This window comes from Chroicocephalus ridibundus, chromosome 1, assembly GCF_963924245.1.
Source record: "Chroicocephalus ridibundus chromosome 1, bChrRid1.1, whole genome shotgun sequence".
In the NCBI taxonomy this organism is placed as follows: Eukaryota; Metazoa; Chordata; class Aves; order Charadriiformes; family Laridae; genus Chroicocephalus; species Chroicocephalus ridibundus.
In genome coordinates, this window is record NC_086284.1 from 169902048 (window position 1) to 169922933 (window position 20886).

The 20886-nt window shown below is 37.8% G+C and overlaps 1 protein-coding gene across 3 annotated transcripts in view; it reads left to right on the plus strand.

Moving 5' to 3' along the window:
• CDK17 (cyclin dependent kinase 17) overlaps positions 1–20886 on the plus strand; it is a 96848-nt gene that overhangs the window by 62870 nt on the left and 13092 nt on the right. For all 3 annotated transcript variants that reach the window (XM_063322757.1, XM_063322759.1, XM_063322758.1), the window contains 2 exons: positions 15572–15697; positions 19596–19652. In XM_063322757.1, the coding sequence (XP_063178827.1) occupies positions 15572–15697; positions 19596–19652 (183 nt within the window). The remainder of the gene's footprint in view (positions 1–15571; positions 15698–19595; positions 19653–20886) is intronic.

The following is a 20886-nucleotide window of genomic DNA, read 5'->3' on the forward strand; positions in this document are numbered from 1 at the left end:
AGAGGGCTAAGAACCATTAAAAGATTGTCTTTTAGATTAGGATTCAAGAAACTGTAAAAGAAATTGCAGAAGAACTCAGGAATACTCATAAAAGTTCAGGGAATTCCTGTGTAGTTTTTCAGAAGGTGTCAAATAAAAGCATGTTTTCATTGGCTGCTTTAATTGGGAAACAATTCTAATATTACTGCTTAAGAGGCTTTGGGAAGCTTTTATTTAAGTTCTGCTTATCCAATACTGATTTTCTGATTTTTCTCCAAATTCCAAATGCCTGTTTCTGATTGTTGAAATTAACATTATTTCTTCATGGACTGGCTTAGTCAATGAGAACACTAATATTTTTTGGCAGCTATTCACATACATTCTGTGAGAATTGTAACATTTCCCCCAAATCACTTCAGTATTGATATGGTGACTTTTCCAATAAGGTTTCAAGCTAATGTCTGTGAATAATCTCACTTCTGAATTTTAAGAATGGTGTCATGGAGAGATGTTTTGGTTGACTTAAGTTCACTTCTTACAAGTGCTTTGTAGCATAGTAGATGGGATTTTTACCTGTCTGTGCATTCCAGAGGAAAAAAAACCTGTAACAATCTTTGTAGCTTTAGATAAAATACCTTTCTAATCATAATCTTTTCAGTCGACTTCCTCGTTTCCTAAGTGAAAAGGCCTAAGTGATTAAACCGTCTTCCTGTCTTTCCCTCCTCCTATTTTTCCCGTGGGTCATTTGCTGTCAGTTTTGACAGATGGGTAGAAATCTCAGATACTAATTTTCTGTTCATTTCTGTGAATGAAGAAATCCGCATCAGGAGAGATTGCTAATGCATCCACTACTAGGAAGGATGCAGCCTTTATTAAACAACACAGTATCTACATAAGAGTTGAGTCTCAAGGCACACATCCATAGAAAACCAGGTTTCACTGGTTTCGCTGTTCATGGAATGGGATCACTTGCTTCCTTGGCCTTTGAGGGAACCAAATAAAGGTTTTCTCTTGTATCAAATCTTGCCTGCATGCCGTGGGTGATTTGTGCCATGGAACTGGCCGGTTTAATAGTAATACTGTGATTACATGAAGAGAAAGACATAATCTTTGTTGTGAAGTAAGTTTCTATTATTTCAGTTTTATTTTGCTGGTTTGTGGGGATCTGTCATCTCTGCACATCATTGGGCAGCCTGAGGCCACATTCCCTTTATAGTAATTTAGGATGAGTTATAGCTGGATGCTATACATACAGGTTGGAGTAAATTAGTGTGTTTGTGATAGTATGTTTTTGCTGTAGTCTGCTGAAGTCATTAGTCACACTTGAAATCCATTGTAGAATGTATTTGATTAAATATACAAAGTTGGATACACTCAACGAAGCAATATTCTTCATTCCTGGGCATTAAGATGAATGTGCCTGTCACACTAAGACTATATCCTTTTTTTGTGTTTAGTTTGGCCAATATTCATTGTATTTGTAAGAATTTTGTACATAATTTCTTAGTTATATATGTTTATTTCTCTCTGCTGAATTGTCAGAAGTCCTGATTTGTTTTGAAGGTAACTAATCAGATGAAGCTGAAACCTCGGAACAGTCTTTTTTATTTGTAAAAAATTTTGTGTGTATAACCAAATTTTTCATGCTCAGCTTGAGCTTCCTCTAGAATTCTGAAAATTAGCAGCCCATCCAAAAAAAACAATTTTTAAAAAAAGTCCTTGCTAAAAACATGCATGCTCTAATCAAAGTGCTAATTACCAATACTGAGTATTAGTATTCCTGGGATGTTTTGTACATTAGAATACACATTTTTATTCTTAGTGTCTGACCCCATTGTAGTGAATAAATCCGCTTTCTCTGTAGTGGTTAAATAATTCAGACCTACAAATGTAATTGTAACCTTGTCAAAGAGCAGACAGATTCTCATGTCCAGAGTATATGAAAGATTTTGTTGGGAAAGAAAACTTGATCTTTCTAAAATTTTCATACAGAGGTATCCTGGAAGATAGAGGAGTGCAAAATAGACAATGGAGATGCAACTAGAAAATGTGTTTGTTGTAGCAGAATTTCCATAGCAATAGAAAACTGAAATTTCATAACCTTAAGTTGACCTGGTTTAGATAAGAAACCGTCATACTGCAATGTAACCTAAATAATGAAGCGTTTTAGATACGAAGTGGTGGTGATACTGCAGTGAGAAAGAAGCCTGCTCCACTATGAAAAATCTGCTGGGCTGAAAACATTCCATCCATAGTAGCAGCCATGGAGATACCAGCTTTCAGTCTATTATCCCCTCTAAATGACATAAAATTTAGGCCAGCATGACTGTTACAGAGAGAGGGAGAAGATATGCATTGGCTTCTGAATTCCACAGCACTTCAGTTGTGGGACTAGATTATTTTTTTTAAATGATCGTTCATTGTTACTGTGTGCTTAGAAAACAAAGAGAACATACCAGAATCTCATTGTGTTGCCTAGATAAAGTTTATTTTGCCTGTAATCCACAGGCTGCAAACGCTCCATAAAGCAGTTGGGGGTTTTTTCTTTTTTTTTTTTTTTTTTGGTTTTTCCTCCTTCTTTCCCCTCATTCAGGAACCATGCTTACAGTAGGTGTGAGCATCTATTGTGCAAGGAATTTGGCTTCAAACAGCTGTTAGGTTTTAATTAAAATGTCTACTAATCTCATGCTAATATTACTGATTACTTAGTAAATCAGTAAAACTGTTTTTGTAGATGTATGGAATCATTTTTTCAAGCGCCAGAAGCAATACAGCCTAAGAATGGATGCGTGTGTGTCTGTATTTTAGCTGTAGGTGCTTTCATCATGTGATGAGAAACACTTCTCCGGATCATGGAGTTACAGCTTAAAGCATTTTCACTTTGATTTGCTGGAAAAGAAGACATGGGCAGTAACGCATTAATATAAATTCATGTTTCAAGCTATAAGTGTTCACTGGGGGCCCTGTGCCTGTGCACTGGGTAGTGAATGCTTCATTAAAGGACTGTGGTGGATAAAAAATACGGAGATACTGTCTGTGCAAATCGAAACATCTGTTTCCCTTTCCCAGAAGCCCAAGGTCTGTAAGCTGTCTTCGCATGTGAACTGGCGGAGGGCCATAACGCACTGTTCACCAGCCTGTTTCCCAGATACTTTATCCTGAGAAACAGTTCTTATCCGTCTGACTGTCGCATTAGTGACAGGAGCGTGTTCCAGATCAGGCGGCTTCTACCACACTGCTATAGGGTATAATTCTCCCCAGGGAAGATTAGCTGCAGGGTTAGTGCTTTTAGCTGAACGGTGAGAAATACAAAGGCTATGAAGTGAGGCTGTAGTCATGTGTGTGTTGTACTGGTCAGCCTAGGAAAGAAAGAATGTACATGAGAAATCAGGTTTTGGCGAGCTCCACCCTTTACCAGGGACGTGACTGCTTCAGGGGTCTGAAATAACTCAATCTGCCGTTGTCCCACTTGGACAAACATACTTTCTCCAGAGAAGAACCCACAAAATCAATTGATATTTCAACTGATGTAACGTTAAGATTTTCTGGTTTTAAGTTTCAAATTAGCATGCGGTTTGTAGGTCCCCATTCACACGTGCAAATAGGGTGCTCTTGGCTCAATTGTTTAAAATTCTTGAAGAGCAGACTGGATGGCAGTAGTGATCCAGGCTTTCAGTAAGAGGCAGTTACAGTATCTTCTCCTGTCAGTAGTTTTGGAGGCAGGAAGCACTGTACCGAGGACAGCCTGAACTTTCAGCCCTACATCTCCTGCCACTCAAGAGGCTCCCTTGGATCCCCAGCTGGCATTACTATGTGGTGCCTTTGCTGAGCAAAGGTTCTTCCTTCACCCTTCTCTCTGTGCTTGGCAGCTGTATGTATGGATAACTCTTTCTGCCTTATTTACTGGGTGTTGTCTAATTTCCTTCTCTGCACCTCCTGAGAATGTGTAGCTTTTCTTCTGATCGTCTCTTCTGTGAGGCTAAGCATGTGGTCACCTACCAGAAGATTTCAGTACTAGACAGAAGAAAATTGAAGCTGAATACAGTCAAGACTTTTTGGTTTCCAGTGGTTGCTGTGTTATCTCCATTCATTCATGCTTGACAACTGTCTCAACCTTTTGCAAGGTTATCCTAGAAAATATGCTAATTTTGTAGACTCCTGCTTTCAAGTTCCTATGAAGCTTGATGTTTTCGAAATCCCTCTTCTATAAACACAAGTGCATGTTCTAAATTGCTAGTATGGTTTTGACGAAACTGATGGACGTCTTTTTGATTTATTTGATTAGCAGACTTTCATTTCTTCTACGGACTTTCATTTCTTTTACAGAAAACTGACACTGCAACAAGAAAAGCAATTTCAGCTTGGATAACAGACAGACTTCGTTAACCTGCCTTTTACTAGATTTTCTAGGGGTAACTGTTACCAGCAATTGATGCTTTTTTGCCCTTCTGTTGGGAACCTTTGTAATCCTGATGCTAAAGTTCTTGGCATTCCTAGTTCTTGCGCTAGGCAGTACCCTTTCTATAAGGATGGAGTATCTGCTTGTTTGGTTTTGCTTTTTCATTACTTGTTTTTCCTTTTAAGTTTCATTTAAGAGTAGTCTGTTATCATATTGGATGTGTTTAGCCATCTACAAAACACATCTCTAGTAATTACTGGAATGGAGCAGATGAGAAGTCAGTACTTGGATGTCGTTTCACTCCCTGCACTTCAGCCTCACTGTTCTCAGTGAGTGTCCTCATTGGAAGGTCAGATTTCCAGTTTCTGTATTCAGGAAGTTGGTTTATTTTGAATTAGCCTGTTTCTTCATGGGACTTTCCCTTTGGTAGTTGCAGCTTTGTGTTGATGTGAATGTTTCGTGTTAGTAATTAACATTAGAGAGCTGTTCCAAGGGTCCAAGCTTGCATTTTTGCAATGATATGTTCTGTTTCTCCTGGTATTTCTTCCAATTCCCTTCCCCTCCACCTCATTATTCTTGTAAGCTGATCAGCTTAGGTTACCTTTTCCTTTCGGGCAGTTTCTCCTGTTACATAAACCGAATAAAACATACAGAAATCGATGCCATCTATGCTTAAAAATCAGGCAGGTGGTGTAGCAAATGAGGCAGAGCTTGCTTTATGAGCATCTATTACTGCCCAGCCCCTACCACAAACAGCCATCAAACCCCAGAGTTTCCGCCGGGTTTATGTGAACATAGAGAGTGTTATCTTACTAGGTGGTAATTTACCCAGACAAACATAATCAGACATGATCTTTTTATGGTTATTGTTATTTTTCTTATTTCTCTCTAAATTCACTTCCTTACGAGCTCTCCAAGATGCAATAAAATAATGACATAACAAAACAAAAGAAACCACACAGGAAGAATTTTGAAGGATTTGTGCCATAATTTGTCACAAATTTCCTGTGTATTTATACACTTGATGAAAAGAAAGTAATATCTCACATTTGAATTTAATTTCTCCTCTCTCAGTTTTTCAAAACTGGTTTTGTGTGTCACATGTATTTGTTTTGGTTTGGTTTCATTGGTTGTGAGTAGAAGCTCCTGGAATGCGGTTTCTGAATACTGTATTTGTGCTGAACAGTTTCAGCCTTTCACCATAAAACTGGTGCAAGATAGGAAGTAAATAAAAAAATGACTGGGATTTTTTTGAAAAAAGAATGAAAGAACAGTTTTAGTTCAGCTAGTCAGTAGTCTAACCAGCATATCCATGAAGTTAACATTCTTGTTAGAAGTATTTTGAAGAGGAAATTGTTCAGAATTCATATTTTTTACTTCTTACATGAAAAAAATCCTGTCTATTGACCTGTAAATCTGATTTTGTGGGTTCTAAAATACTAATTGTTACAGATATTACTGAAAAGATACTTAAAAGATTCCTTTTCTGAAGTTTTTTGTTGTGCTAAAGTAAACAAAAGCAATTGTATCTGCTTGCAATTCTTGTTCATGTGCTTTTATGAAAATTATTATATGTTTTTATTTGAGCGGCCATAGCTAGTATAGATATTGGTGATAACTTGCTTGAACTCCTGACAGTAAAGTCCTTGCTTTTTTGCTTGATGATACTAGATGTGTTGGGAAAATGTGAGTCCTAGTCCCAAAATAGAGACTGAACCTTAGAATTCTTAGTAATACCGATATTTCACTGATTACACTTGTCTCCTCATCTCTTCACAGCATCTCAACGTCAAATCTGACAAACTGTGGTGAGGAGGGGGCAGAGAAAATGGAATATCTGTAGTCATTGCTATTTTTCTAGGGTGTGAAACAGCCTGTGGGCTTTATCTCATGATAAAATCCCTGAAAATGTTTTGTGTACTGGGTTTGATTAGCATTTTGAAAAAACCCTTCTTGATTTAACTGATGAATGAATTCTATATTTTGGGTCATTTCTGTCCCAAATGTAAAAAAATGCCTGATTCAGTGCTCAAAATTTATGTTTTCTTGAATTGTGTTGCATTTCAATAGACTGGCTGAAACGCAGCATGGATTTATGGAGAGGTAGCAGTGATCCTTTGTAGATGGGTCTTAAGATCATGTTTTTATTACTGCTTCTAACAGAAGAAGGGGTTCTTTGAAGACCCTTTCTTCAAATTTAACAGAATAGTAGTTGATTCATTGTGATTTAATGTTTTCCGTAAAAAAAGATAATAATAACAAAAACAACATTAAGGAAAAACATAGTATTCAGGTATAAACCATTCTGCAGAAGGCAGGAAAAAAAGCACTTTCTGCATCACAATGAAATTATAGTTACATCTGTCAGTTGAGTTGGGGAATGATGTTGGCTTTATATACCTAATAGGAAAACCAGTATAGGTAAATCTTACCAGCTGTTATAATAGTGGTTTTGGTTACAGTAATCGAGGCTTATTTATAAAGATGTTAAAATAGCATGCTGCAAGGATGCTATAGATTTCTTTTGGTGGATGTGCATGCTGGTGTTTTGCTTCAAGACCTTGGAGGTCTATAGGGCTGTGACCAAACAACAAAATTCTCTATAAATATATTCTCCGATTTGGGGTTGTCGTTTTGTTTGGTTTTTTTCTATTTGGTTTTGCCTCTAGCAGTCTTGTTGTATGTCATAATTCTGTAGAGGATCCAGTTGGCTTCAACTGTCCTAACTCTGTCATTTGACAAAAATGCACTGAAATTTGATAAGGCAACCGTCAGAAAAAACTGCACTTGGTATTTGATACTAAAATGGTACAGTAAGTATATGCATATAAGGTTGTATATTAGAGTGTTTAAACTCTCATTGGTGTAAGCAAATGTTTTTCAATTAATTTGTTTGCATATCATGAAGTAGCACATAATACACATTTTTATTTACGATGTGCAAGGAAAGAATACTATAACAAGTGGATTTTCTTTTTTTACAGTAAGCATGCCATGAAGCTGAACTGTGTTGCATAGGGAGTTGTATGATGTAGCATTTTAGATCTCATTAAGCATTCTCCAGTGAACAAAAGCACTATGACTTATTAGTGAACAGCTTGTGGTTGCAGCTGACATGTCTCACTGGTATTTGCTAAAACTGGTGAGAAGACTAATTCAGACCGATGCTTATACAATTGAGCAAAGGGTTTTCATTTGCTCTATAGTGAATTGTTTGGACTGTCAGACTGATGTCTGTAGACTTAGAAGAACAATTATTTTTCTTTGTGAGGCTGTAACAAAATTTTATTGATGGAATTTAAAACTATTAACTGTTAAAAGATAAGCTAAAATCTCAGGGATAGGCAGAGAGTTTGTTGTTTGCTGCCATATAGTAAGTACGTACCTTAAGTAATCGTTGGTCTGGAAGTGTAATTTATGAATAATCTGAAGAACCAAAGCAGTAAGGATTGGTACATAATGATGCAGCTTAGCAATATAGTTTGTGTCATTCACTGACTACCTGCTCCTGACACAGCCAGCTTCCCTCTCCTCTTGGCTCCTAATCTGCTTCAGCAGATAATTACCCCCTTTATTTTGAAGGGGCAGTTTTTTGCCAGTTGACTTTCTTACACAACATCACCGCTTTGTTAGCTTAGAGCCCGTTCCACTCCAAGAAGTGGTGGGAACACCTGGCCACAGGCAATGAAATACCAGGTTTGGAGGTAGTCGGCCGTTAGATTAGTTAAATGAAACATTCAAGGAATTCGTGAACTGAGGCTGATGCTATCATGGATTTCCCTTCCAGTTTTTCTGACAAGTCATTTGGCACTACAGGATTGCCCTTTTTCTTTTGCCTCCTACTGCTTCACTGGCAGAAGCCTGAATCTTTCTTCTCTTGCTGCAGTTGTGAGTGCAGTAGCAGCCTGAAACAGCCTAGCAGTTGAACGATCGATGGCATTTGTAGCCCAGTAGATTTGGGAAAGATTTATCGTTGCCACTCCAGCAAGAAAGAAACAGTCTGCGCATTTATTAAAGAATAAAAATAAAAGTAGTCTTAGTTTTTATTTGTCTGCTTTTTGTAGCATAGAGAGGATTGGACTTGGTAACACCTCAACAGACCCTTCCCTAGGGCAATTTTCTGGTTATTTATTTATTTATTTTTATTGTTATTCTGTTTTGTGCAAAAAATATTAGTGTTTATTACCTAAATGTGCTATATAAGTCAGAGACGTAATCACTTGAGCCACCAGAAGACAGACTAAAAAGTGTATTTCAGGTTGCTGCTTTTTAGAGCTTTTTTAACACATAGAGTTAATTGTCTATCCTGAGTTAGAATGATTTTTATTTCACTTCAGTGAAGTTTACTGAAGTGTGTAGTGCATCTTGGCAAAAAATAAATGGTGAGTTAAGGGAAAACAGAAGTTGTTGATGTTAAGGTCTGATTTAAAGTGCGAAAAGTGTTGCTTTCACAAATAAGAATAGGTTTATTCTGTGAGAAAATGTACTTTTTTGACAGGGTTTAAGAGAAGTGAAAATAGATCTGTTGACCGGGAATGAGACTTTCTGAAATGTGTCACACTATGACACTGAAGAATATTACATGGGCCAAGACGAGCAATTAGAAAGAGGAATAGCTGGTAAGCTTGTATTATGGAGAATAGGAGACCAGAATAGGTAGGATACGTAGAAGAGGAATCGAGTCAGATGTGAAAAGGAGAATGTGGTAACAAAATGCTGGTACTGAACTCTTGTGAATGGTTTGCTATGGATGGCAAGTGAAGAAGCTGGTATTTGCAACAGTATTTTGGGATATCTGAAAGGGGACCAGAAATTAAGATACCAGAAAGGTTGGGGTTTTTGGTTTTTACTTCCAAGGATGTGTGGAAAACAGGAGGTGTTTTGTTTTGTTTTGTTTTTATTTGGAAGATTTGTTTTGTTTACTTATAATGTTAAATTACGCAGCTCACAGGACCTGAAGGGTTTAAGTTGAAACACCTGCCTCCTTTTCTTGCACCCAAGTGTAAGTAGTTGGTGGTAGACAGAACATACACATCAAGTTACAGCAACACGCTTGGGTACTATTCAGACGAAAGAAAAGGCTCGACAAAGCGTAGCTCTTCTCAGAGCATTTGCTGTAGCTACCACTAGAAATAGATGGTAAAGATAAGCACGAGTTGGGGTAGTTTATCTCCACAGAAAACAAAGTGGTATTAGTGTCACAAGTGCTTACATGTTTATCCGCCATCAAGCAGAGTAGGACAAATGTGATTCTCATTTCAGGCAAATTATTAAAATAGTATGCATTTCTCAGCCAGTAATAAAGCAAGACTGCGAATAAGCATTGCACATGAAGATAAAAAATGTGGTTTTGAGATGTAGAGGAGGGGGAAAATGCCATGAGCATTCTGGCTACCATAGCAAAGCAACTGGTGCCTGAATATGTTCTCCAGAATATGTTCTGGAACAAGATCAAAAAATAGCTCATTAAGCAACATACAGTTAACTGTAGGCATTTGAGCATTTAACAGCATTGCGTTTACTGAGCACTGATATATTCTGTTGCAAGTTGACTCTAAAGATAACCATAAAAGAATTAAAGTAGAAAATGTTATGAATTGACCTCACTTGGAAAAAGAAATCGTTAAGTGACATACAAGAAAATACTATAATTTTAACATTCAAAAAGATAGTTTATTTTACCTGAAGTACTTGCCCCTGGAAGCTAAGGGCTTGCATTCCAGTAAACCTTTCCTTGGTGGAGTTACAAAGGAATGCACCCAGATTCCCCCTGCATACTTGAGGGTCTGTGTACACCACTTACACACCTGTTATGTTTAAAAAAGGATACATGAGATAGATAACATAGGGAGTTACTGTAATTTACTGCCTTTAAAAATGAAATAAAAAATTTGAAAGATTCATAAAGGCATGCAAAAGTAATGAGTGTTAAAAATGGACATTTAACTCTGTAGTGTTGATAAGCTCAAAATCTTAAGTGTCAAAAATGAAAGAGTATAGGGAAAATAATCAGTCCTGCCATTAATTTTACATGCTTCCTTATTACCTTTTAAGCAGCACCGTAGAAGGGTCTTTTAACAGCCTCCTAATAATTCCATTATAAAAGGTTTCTTGGCTTTAGCCATTTTCCTTGCTTTAAGTGGGTTTTTTTTTCTTTTCTTTTTTCTGAGAAATGCTAACACGTCATTAGGTTCAGTTGGTCATTGAAATTAGTGTGGACAAAGTCCTCTGTCCCCAAAGTGTCTTTTTTTCATTGTTTCACCGAATGCCACAGAGGTTTGAGAGAATTAGAAATTCTTAAAAATGGCTGTATCCTTACGGTTGCTTGCACTGCAGCCTGGCCTCGTGCCAAAACGGCAGTGAGCCGTGTCCCCTCCGTAAAGGGTACCCCTAGGCTTGACAGCCGACCCAAACTGGCCAAAGGGCTATTCTGCACCATCTGACGTGGCGCTCAGTGGTAAAAGCTGGGGGGAAAGAGGAGAAAGTGGGGCCATTTGTGACTACGGCATTTGTCTTCCACTTCCCAAGCGTGCCAAGGCCCAGCTTTCTGTGAAGCAACTGAATCAGTTCCTTTTTCACTCTGCTTGGGCGCACAGCTTTTGTGTTCCCGATTAAACTGTCGCTACCTCCACCCACAAGTCTCTTCAGCATCCTTCCATCTTCTCAGCATCCTGCGTGAGCAGGGAGCGAGCGCTCAGCGGGATTCCCCGGGGTCGTCCCACGGCAGGGAATGAGTCTCCTGCTGCCGTCAGCTGAACAGGTTCCTTGAGGCTCAGCAGACTGCCCGGTCTTGAACACTCATAGTTCAAAATTGGTTGGTGTACAGCAATTTTGCTTTTCCTTCTAATGTAATCTCCGTTAAATTAATTGGGTTTTTCAACTGTGTCAAACTCGTGTAATTTTAGTTTCCCATTTTTCTATTTAGCCACTAGGAAACGTTGTGCTTATTTCTCTCATGCACATCTAATGAATCCCCTTTCGTGTTGCTGTATAGCATTTAATTATGATTGCTGTCTTTTCCCAAGAGGTGGTTGCTTCAATTATTGCAAAAACTGGGAGGCATTAAGGTGGTATGGGCAAACTAAACATAGTAATTTCTGTCTTTCCGGTATTTGGGTTTGCAGTCTAAATTACTTTAATTTGCCTGGTTTAGGCAGTTAGGTAAAGGATAATTAAAATACAAAGACGACTTTGTATATGTGACTTTATATATGTAACTTTATGTATAATCTTTCAAATGTTGGTGTCATAAAAGGCTTGTGACTTTTTTAAGTCAGACTTTTTAAGAAGTAATTTTATATGATTTTTAAAAGAAGTCTTGGCTTGGTTGACATTTCAAGTAGAATAGTAGTGTAGATCATTGGGAGGAAAAAAATCTATAAAGTACCCGCTGCAGTTTCCATGAAATCGTATATTTTCCTCTCAGAAGAGAAACTTTCTTCAGCTCTAAGAAGTTAAGGGGAATGGATAGTGTTTTGATTCTATTTAGAACATGACAAAAATTTAGGCTTCCAGCACTAAATACTCACTTTTTGAGGGCAAAAAGAAGGAGTGATTACTGACATGTATTGTCCATTATATTAAAAATTTAAGCAGAGCAATTATATTAAAAACAGATATGACACTCCTGAAAAAAGTTTCTCCCTAATTTTCCCCTTAGGTTGCATTGTGGTTTTTGTTGTTTTTTTTAAAGACAGACATTGCGGGGGGGTGGGTGTGAGAGTTGTTGGTTTTTTTCCCCAAACTGCAATAGATTTTGGCCTTCGCGTCAGTAAGTATTTACGTTCAAACAGTATCTGTATTAGGCACTGCGGAGCACCAAATGTAATATGCGGCTTAAGCTCAGTTTAGAAATGAGGATGTCACCTGGATCTGTGAAGTAAGTCATGGGAGGTTTTGCAATTGCCTGTTGCAAAAATGGCATAGGCAGAGCTCTGGAGAATGAGGAAAGGGGAATTCTGTAATAGAATTACAACTACCTCCCATAATAATATTTTCTGGTACCTAAAATATTGTTATCGCCAGTGTTTACACTAGCCGGACTCCAAAATAATGAATCCCTAGTAGCTATAAAGCATCTTAGGCTTGCTTTGTTTCCCTTCCGCTCCATTTGAAAAGGTGTGTGTTTACTGATGGCAGGCACTGTGCAGTTAATGGCATAGTTTCCAAATTGCCATTGCAGCTTAAAGGCTGCCTTTGCTTCCTTCTTCCTACACATACCCGTCAACTTGATATGCTTGGAAATGCTTCTTCAAGGCTGTGGAGCTGGGTGTGATGCTCCAAGGATGAGTGCTGTGGGAGGAGAGAACATAGAAATGGAGAGCTTGGGGGTACAATCGATGCAGTATTTCGTGAAGCCTTTGAGTTGTGGTCTGTGATTTTGGTATACCCATGAACAGACTCTGTAAAATACTTACTGTCAAACAAGCACTGTGGGACAGTAAGAAAGCACTACAGCAGGTTTCTATGCCATAGAGTTAATAGGCAGGAGTAGGAGAAAGCTATTTTGCCACAGGTATGCAGGAAAATTATGACATCTATTGTGTTAAGGAAGTTATATTGAAAAACTCAGCCCAATGCTGTTTTCTTCTGCTGGCTTGGAATTCGTCAAATTTCTGCTTTATTTTATGTTCTTGAGCAACAGGAGAAAAAAAAACCAAGGATATTGCCCCACTGGTGATCTGGGATTACAGTAGGAAGGTGGAGTAAAGATTGATGCTGTTCCTTGTCTTGCCATCCCTGTCTTTCTCCTGCAATTCCCTGGTTTTCTGCTGCAGTGAGATGACAAAGCTGCTTTCTTTAAGGCAACGTGGAGCTCTTTCCTTTGTGCTCATCTGTTCTGATGAGCTGTCTGAATTTTCTGAAGAATTGCAATAAATTATAGGGTGAACTTATTTATTTATTTATTTACAATCTGAATCCCTCTTCAGTAAGGGAGAGGCATTTCTCTTTTCAGATGCCTCTAACTTCACTGAATATGAGCTGCAAAAATTGCATTAGCAGAGCCTGTCAAAAAGAAGGAAAATTCTTTAGTGGGAAATACTGTTTTATTGTAGGAATTACTGCTAGCTCCCGTTATTATTAATTAGTTCCTCAACTCTCCCGAAAACCACACAGGCAGTTTTAAAATTGCCAATGTTTTGAAAAATCTGAAATACCAAAGTTGAAAATTAGTAAAGAGGTTGGAAGCTGCCAAAACTGAGGCATCCTTTTGTTTTCTTTTAATTGAACTTCAAAATGTTGGTCAAAGCTGCCATTACGTGAACAGTACTTCTTTTGTTTAAAGACAATTTAAAAAGTCTGTACAAAATAAGACATACAGACACTGATTTTTGCAGTCATGCAAAGAAGCTGACGTTGGGCAGCAAAGTAGAAGCTAACAGACTTTGTGCTCTGTACCTAAGGAGCTGTGAGGAGCGAAAACAAAACAGGAGAGTCAGATGCCAGAAGTTAAAGCTTTCTTGGCGTCTCTCCAAAAACTTCTGCCTGTATGCAGTGGCTGTAATGAATAGCATATGCAGATCAGTCGTCTGGGGGATGTTTATTAGCGCTTCAGTCCTACCTGAAATTCAGTTGCCAAGTTACATTCATTTTTGAAATATGTATTTTTAACTGATGTTTTTTGCTCCAGGTACATGTACGGTTCATGCATATACATGGTTCAAATACATTATCGACACTGAAAGCTTAGCAAGTTGTCCCCCAAGATCTCAAGTCCTGAAAAGTCTGATGATCCGGTTCTTTGGCAGCCTTAAGCCAATTTAGCTGCCGGCTTCCCGGGCTTGCCCTGCTGCCTCTCTTGCCCCATGTTCAGGCTGTGAGCTTGTCTGACCTTGCACTGAACCTGTTTGGAGCACAAAGCTGGCAGGAAGCTATGCACTTCGCCTGAGATAGATAGTTTCTTGATGATTTAGCATGCTGAAATAGTTCAAAGGTGCTGCAAAAACACGAGTAGAAACACATGGCCGAGCCTGAGGGGAACCGAATGGGGATGTAGCTGCCAGCATTATAGGTTAGCTTGGGATGCCCAAAACTCAAAGCTAGATGTTGTAGGTAAGATACAATAGGGCAACATCAAGAAGTGCTAACTGCCCTCTGGTCAGTATCGATTAAATCCGAGGTCCACCAGCAGAAATCTGGAGATTCCCTCTTCTGCTGGACAAAAGTGTGAAAACAGTGGTCGTTCCAGAGGTGTCCTCTTAACTTCAGGGTAGAATCTGTTGGGGTGGATTGTATAGTTTGATGCTGAGCATGATTTTCTTTACTTGGATAAACTACCTTTGCTGAAAAACAATCCCTACTGTTCTGGAAATGACTTCCTTTTTTTTATGAGTCTGTGTATGTTTCCCTTGTATTTGCATGGTGGTGACTGGCTGCTTGAAGAGAATATTTGGTATTTCATTTTCTGGCATGTGTGAGATAAAAGCCAAACTAAAAATAAAAAATTGATGAGAATGCGCAGCTGCCCCAAAAAAATCACTTTTTCGCGTTTATTGAAAGGTGAAGTAATTTTGTCTCCCTCTTGCCTTAGAAATTATACCTATCGTTGTCAGACAAACTTACTGGTGAAAAGCAGAATTTGATGTAGGGATAACTGCATTTATACAATGGCGATTTGATTTTCAAAATATTGTATGCAAAGAGCTTGAAACAGAAAAATGTGTTAACATTTGTAATAGTTTGACTCAATAGCAAAGTGATTCTGTTTTGTAAGACTGGAAAAATGGAAGTTGAAACAAGTTTATAACTTTTAGTAGTCAGACGAAGGGAGAGTGATGTATTCTGAATCATGGAGATCTCTTGTTATTCTAAAGTAATCATTATATGAAAAGAAATGTATATACTAGCCTCTGAATTTTCAGTTTCTGGTATTCCAGGCATATGTATTCAAGTAAACTCAATACATTTATCCATAGTGTAATTAATTATGTTTTAGTATTTCATTCCTCTTGTTAAAGTCATGAGTTTGTAAAGCACTGAATTTTTGAACCTGTTATCTAAGCAATTTGCAATATTATTAGAAGAGAATGCTTTAAAGTCAATTTCTGTGAAATTACTTATTTTTCATCCAATTAGATATTTCAGTTTTAAATAGCAACGCTGTAGTCACACTAACACTACAGGTGTTAAAAGATCCTTCAGGACATTCTGAATTCTACTTGACTCTTCTCTTTTCATCATTATTTACTGCAGGATTTGAACAAGCGCTTGTCCCTGCCTGCTGACATCAGGATACCTGATGGCTATCTAGAAAAGCTGCAAATTAACAGCCCGCCGTTCGATCAGCCAATGAGTCGACGTTCTCGTAGAGCATCACTAGTAAGTGTAATGCATCTGCCTTGCTAAACCCACCTCTCGGGTCTTAAGATTCTGTTTAGTGCCAATGTCTGTATACCATAGGTATGATTCAACTTCATTTACACCTTGGATTTTATGCCCTGAACTTCACCGTGCGCCTGTCAAAATCCATTGAAGAGTTTTACCCTTCCTTTCATTTTTCTTCTGCAGACTTGGCCCTGTCATTTCTCAGTGAAGGTCTTGACCCATTGAAATTGGTGGCTAAAGTCAACTCTCAAAGTGCATACTTAAATCTTTTGCTTTTTAGAGCAGGGATTATCTGTTTGAGCAAATAGGCCACGTAATCTTAGGTCAAGGCTGGGGGTCTCGTGACATAGTAGGAAGGAAGGCCCTGAAACAGCATAATATGAACACAGATCCTCCTCACTCTCCTTTTTGTTATTTGGTAACAAATTTTCTATGTCAAAATTGCTGTTTTAAAAAAATACCATAATTAAAAAGCATATGTGGATTCCTAAGAATATGAATGGATAAATTCACATATTTCTTTCTAGATTATTGTGCTATTTAAAAAAATAAATCTTTCCTTGGAGATGGCAGAATGAGGATTCCTATATTGTAATTAGAGTGTAAGTGCTAGAAATCCTGGACGCTCATATAAAATATGCACATCCTCGAAATAGTAAAAAAAAAACATTTTTGTCTTATTTTTAGAAAAATTGTTATGTTTCGATCATAATTTGATCTGTCAACTTTCTGAATGTTAATCAGAGTGTTAAGAATTGCTAGGCCATTGCCAGTTTCCTGAGGAAATTCATTGACAAGAAATTCTTTGTGAAGAAAAACTGGATAGGTTTATGAAATCCACATTATTCTCTGTTCTCTTGATTTAATGGCTTATTTGCTGAAAAATAAATATGAAAGTATGTGTAGTGAATTAGTTTTAGTAACTGTGAAAGATCTTCATTTTATTCTTTGTGAATTAATGGTGTCCATAACAAAGCAATGTTTGAGTTTTGTCAAGTATTTCTGCCCTGAAAAAATGCAGTTTAGTGTGCTAGACTAAAGCTCTGATTTGCCTGTTGCCTTTTACAAGAATAATATTAAAAGAAAAAAAGATTGGATCAAAGCACTGGGAGTAATAATAATGTAGCAAGCTTAAATATTTGTGCCAGAATTTCATAGCTTATTAACCGCTTAGTTACTGATGTAGCACTGAAGTGAAAAATAGAGTTCCCCAAACCTTCGCTTTTCAGATGCTGGTGCTTTTTCAGTAGATCCTTTTTAGTGGAATATAGTATATGAGGGCTGGGGGGATTTTTCCTGTATATCTAAATCCCTTTGCTCATTTAATGTTGAGCCCTGAGAGCAGTTGAAGTTCTCTCCTCTTTACCTTCTAGAAGACAGACAGAAAAACAGTGCCCTCTAATGAATATGGTGTGTGTATGGAGTCAGCTTCCTGCCACAAGGTTGTTTTGTTTTGCCTTTTAAAAATGCTTTCAGGGCTTAAAAGTCCAAAAGAAAACCTGCTAGAAGTGCTCTGGTATGCAGGCATGCATTTGCTGTGTTGTCCTTTCATGATTACAACCTAACCTTTAAAAAAAGGAAACTCAAGGACTCATTATTCTGAGACTGTCATTGAAAGCTTGCTAGCAGACTGTTAATTACAATATATGAATATTGTGCTCTGCTTCAAAGGCACATCTCCTTTCAAGGCTTAGTAGGAATCAAAGGAAAAAGGCTATAAAAAGTATCAAGTGAGGGCATGTTATACTTTAGGTCTGGTGTTCTTCTTTGAAATGAAAGAAAAAATTAGCTTTTATGGTAATTGTATTTCGTGCATACATGTACACTGTTCCTTGCACAGTAGCATAGGTGTAATTCTTATGCACCAGCCAGAGACCATAAATATGGCACATCAGTGTTTCTGTACAAGTCAAGATAGATGTATATTGCAGGAAAAAAATTAAATAGTTCACAAATTATTTTGAAAGAAAAATTAAATAGATCTTAGTTCGAGGAACGTAAAAGTTAGTTTTTCTTCTGAGCGGTAGGCAACCAAAATGTGATTAAAAAATTAAACACATTGAAAGGCAGGTCTTTCTTGAAGAATATCTGTCCTCTGTATGTAGGAAATATTGTATGATTTTATTGTCTAAAGAAGATAGTAAGTTTACTAGTCTTGATGAAAAACATCAAGGTTTCTTAGAAATCAGGCTTCTAAGTTGTATTCCGGACTGTCTGGCAATGACAAGGCCAATGGCTATGAGTTCTCCTTTACTTTCTCCTGTAAACTAAGTAGCCTATCTTTTTAATTCTAATACCATCTAATACTCACTTCAAGATATGTTTGTTTAAGTAGGTCAAAATGCACTTTGCAAACATAATATTTATTTTACTAACATTGTACCTCTATCACTGGTTTGTTTAAAATCTCACTGGAGTTACAAGGGTTGTCAGATATCAACTTTGTGTTTTGGGTGAAACAGCTTGACTTCAACAAGCTCCTAAAAATGTTTGATGCTAAAGTATGAGTTTTAAAACATGTCAATCCCAACACTATTTTAATAAAACAGAATTACTCTTAATACTATATTAACATAATTATGTGTCCATTTTTTCTCTTAATATGACAAATATGTTTACAGACAAGATCTTACGCTTACTTCAGTTGTATTTTCATGCATGTGTTCTGAAAATTAAGTATTAATCCGACTTTTCTTAGTATACCTTCATATTATATTGTTCTCAAGTCTTAATGCAGTCAACAGTATTTACGTTACACGGTGTTACCATGAAATAATATACAACTTTAATATCCGTTGGATTTTAGGAGCAAATCAGTGTATTCTGACTTGTGGACACAGGTGCTGAAGCCAGTCTGGGATCAAAGTGTCATTCCTTAGAAAGAAATAGCAAGTGGAGAGCTGGGTTTGGAAGTGGAAGGAGTAGGTGGTGCTAGGGAGAAAACCTGGCTTTTTTGTCTTGGTATATGTGCAAATGTCAGTAAAGAAAACCCCCACAAAGCCTATGCGCTTTGTAAATTGGTTTAAAAAATGACATGTTTTACATGTCTACTTTCAGCATTCTTTACACTGTAAGAACAATATAAATCTTTGGTGTAATTGGCTGTGGTCTTACATGAAAATAACTGTAAAGAGATAATCATGTTAAATATGAGACTAGCAGTGGATTTGAACAGGAAGGGAGTAATGATCTTACAGTCTTCAGAAAAAGGTGTTATATAGGCAAGCAAACCCTCCTGGTTTGCATTGCAGAGCTAAGTTGGTGACCAAAAAAAAGAGAAGGTGGATAGATCCAAATAAAATATACAAACACTTGAAGTTAAGAGCCATGAAATGTAAATTGTTGAGACAAAGCTGAAGCTTGTGGAGGAATGGTGTTTAGGGATTTTACTGGCAGAGTTTTAGACTGAGAAGCATTGAGAGTTCAGAATGGGAGAGGAAACCTGGAGCTGAGATCTTGAACCCAGCAAGTAAGTAATTTTGAAAGAAGCAGAAGCATATGGTTGCACTGAGCAAGAGAAAGGGTGGAATAGTTTGAGATGACTTCTGTGCCTTAAGCTGCAACGACCTGGTTAGTAGTAATCAGATCGGAAGAGTGGAGTAGACTTAAGTAGGAGGTAGGGTAAAGTGGGGTGTCAATCTTAAGTGTAACTCGGTACATAGTCCTTCTAGGATATACAGTAGACTGGCCAACAGGCTGAGCATCAGGCTTGGATGCTGGGACACATTTATATCGTAATATGCGAAATTGTTTTTAAAATAGGGGAATTGTACCATGTTTGGACAAGTACTGTCAGGTGCTTTTCTGAAACAAAGGTTAACATGCTGATTAAATGTTGTATAAACAACGCATTCAGTTTCAATGATGGATTTTCCATTTATTTTCATTGCAGTCAGAAATTGGATTTGGAAAAATGGAAACCTATATCAAGTTAGAAAAGCTCGGAGAGGTATGTACAGCTTTCTTCTGAAATGATTACTGCTTTGATGACAATGTCTTGTGTAACGTTTTACATAAACGTTAACAGAAAAATCTCCATATTCCTTGAAATACCCATTGAATTTATCTTCTCAGTAAACCAAATATGACGTGTAACAATATCACAACCATGCAAAAGTTATATGCATACATAGTAAGACAAAAAAAGGCAGGAAAGCGATCTCACTGAGCTGGGGTAGAGCAAGACTCCATTAGCAAATGATCTGTGACCTTCTTACATAGGCTGGATTTGTATGCGGATAGATGAAATTATGCTGTCGATAATAAAACCGGTTCAGCCTGGTGTCCTTCTGCTGTGATTTAGGTGTTAGGGAGCACTCGTGCTGGAGAAGAAGCCAGCGCTTGCAGGGAGCAGGCAGGAGCTGCACGTTCTGGTAGTACCTGACGCCGAGGTTGCCTTTCCTTCTGGGAGGGCAGCAGCATGGATTTCTGCCTCCACTCAGCCTGTGACTTCCAGAGAAGGGGTAGAATTCAGGAGGGGACAGGTGTCAGTCCTGTCCAGTTGGATTGAGGTTGGCCAACGGGATCAAAAATGGACAAGGAGCAGTGGAATGGGGCGCACTGAACATTGCAGAAGGCAGCAGGGCTGGTCATCATCTCTGCTGTCAATATTGCAGCCAGACCTCCGTTTGCAGTGTTTCAAACACATTTATTTTTCTTTTTTATTGAGTTAGATGAATCACTAGACATGACATAACATTGCGTATCTTTGGAGGAATGTTAATCTAGTAGCTCTCAAGTCATAGTTGTGGGCGTACATTATCTCACTTGCTTACACAGTGTGGTGGACGACGCCAGGTATGTACTGTGACCCAGGGCAGTGTCTGTAACTTCTTTGCTTCCTCTTTGCTATTGCTGGGATTAGTTGTACCTACTTGCTGTTTTGTTAGAATTTCTTGTCCTTATGTAACATGCCATGAGTGCTTTGAATCCCTTACTGTATAAGAAAAATAAAATAAAATGAAAAATTAAACGCTGACAACTTCCTCCTCCCCCCTAAAAAAAAATAAAATAAATTCTCATGCAGAGTATGTAACGAGGACAAGAAGCTATCAAAAGGATTTATATGTTTAAGGTATGTCTGCAGCCTTTGGAAACATAACTGCAGTGTAGGGTAGAGATACCTGAGCTAGTTTTAATCAAATAGAGACTTCCAAGAAGGTAAATGATCCCAGCAGTGAACT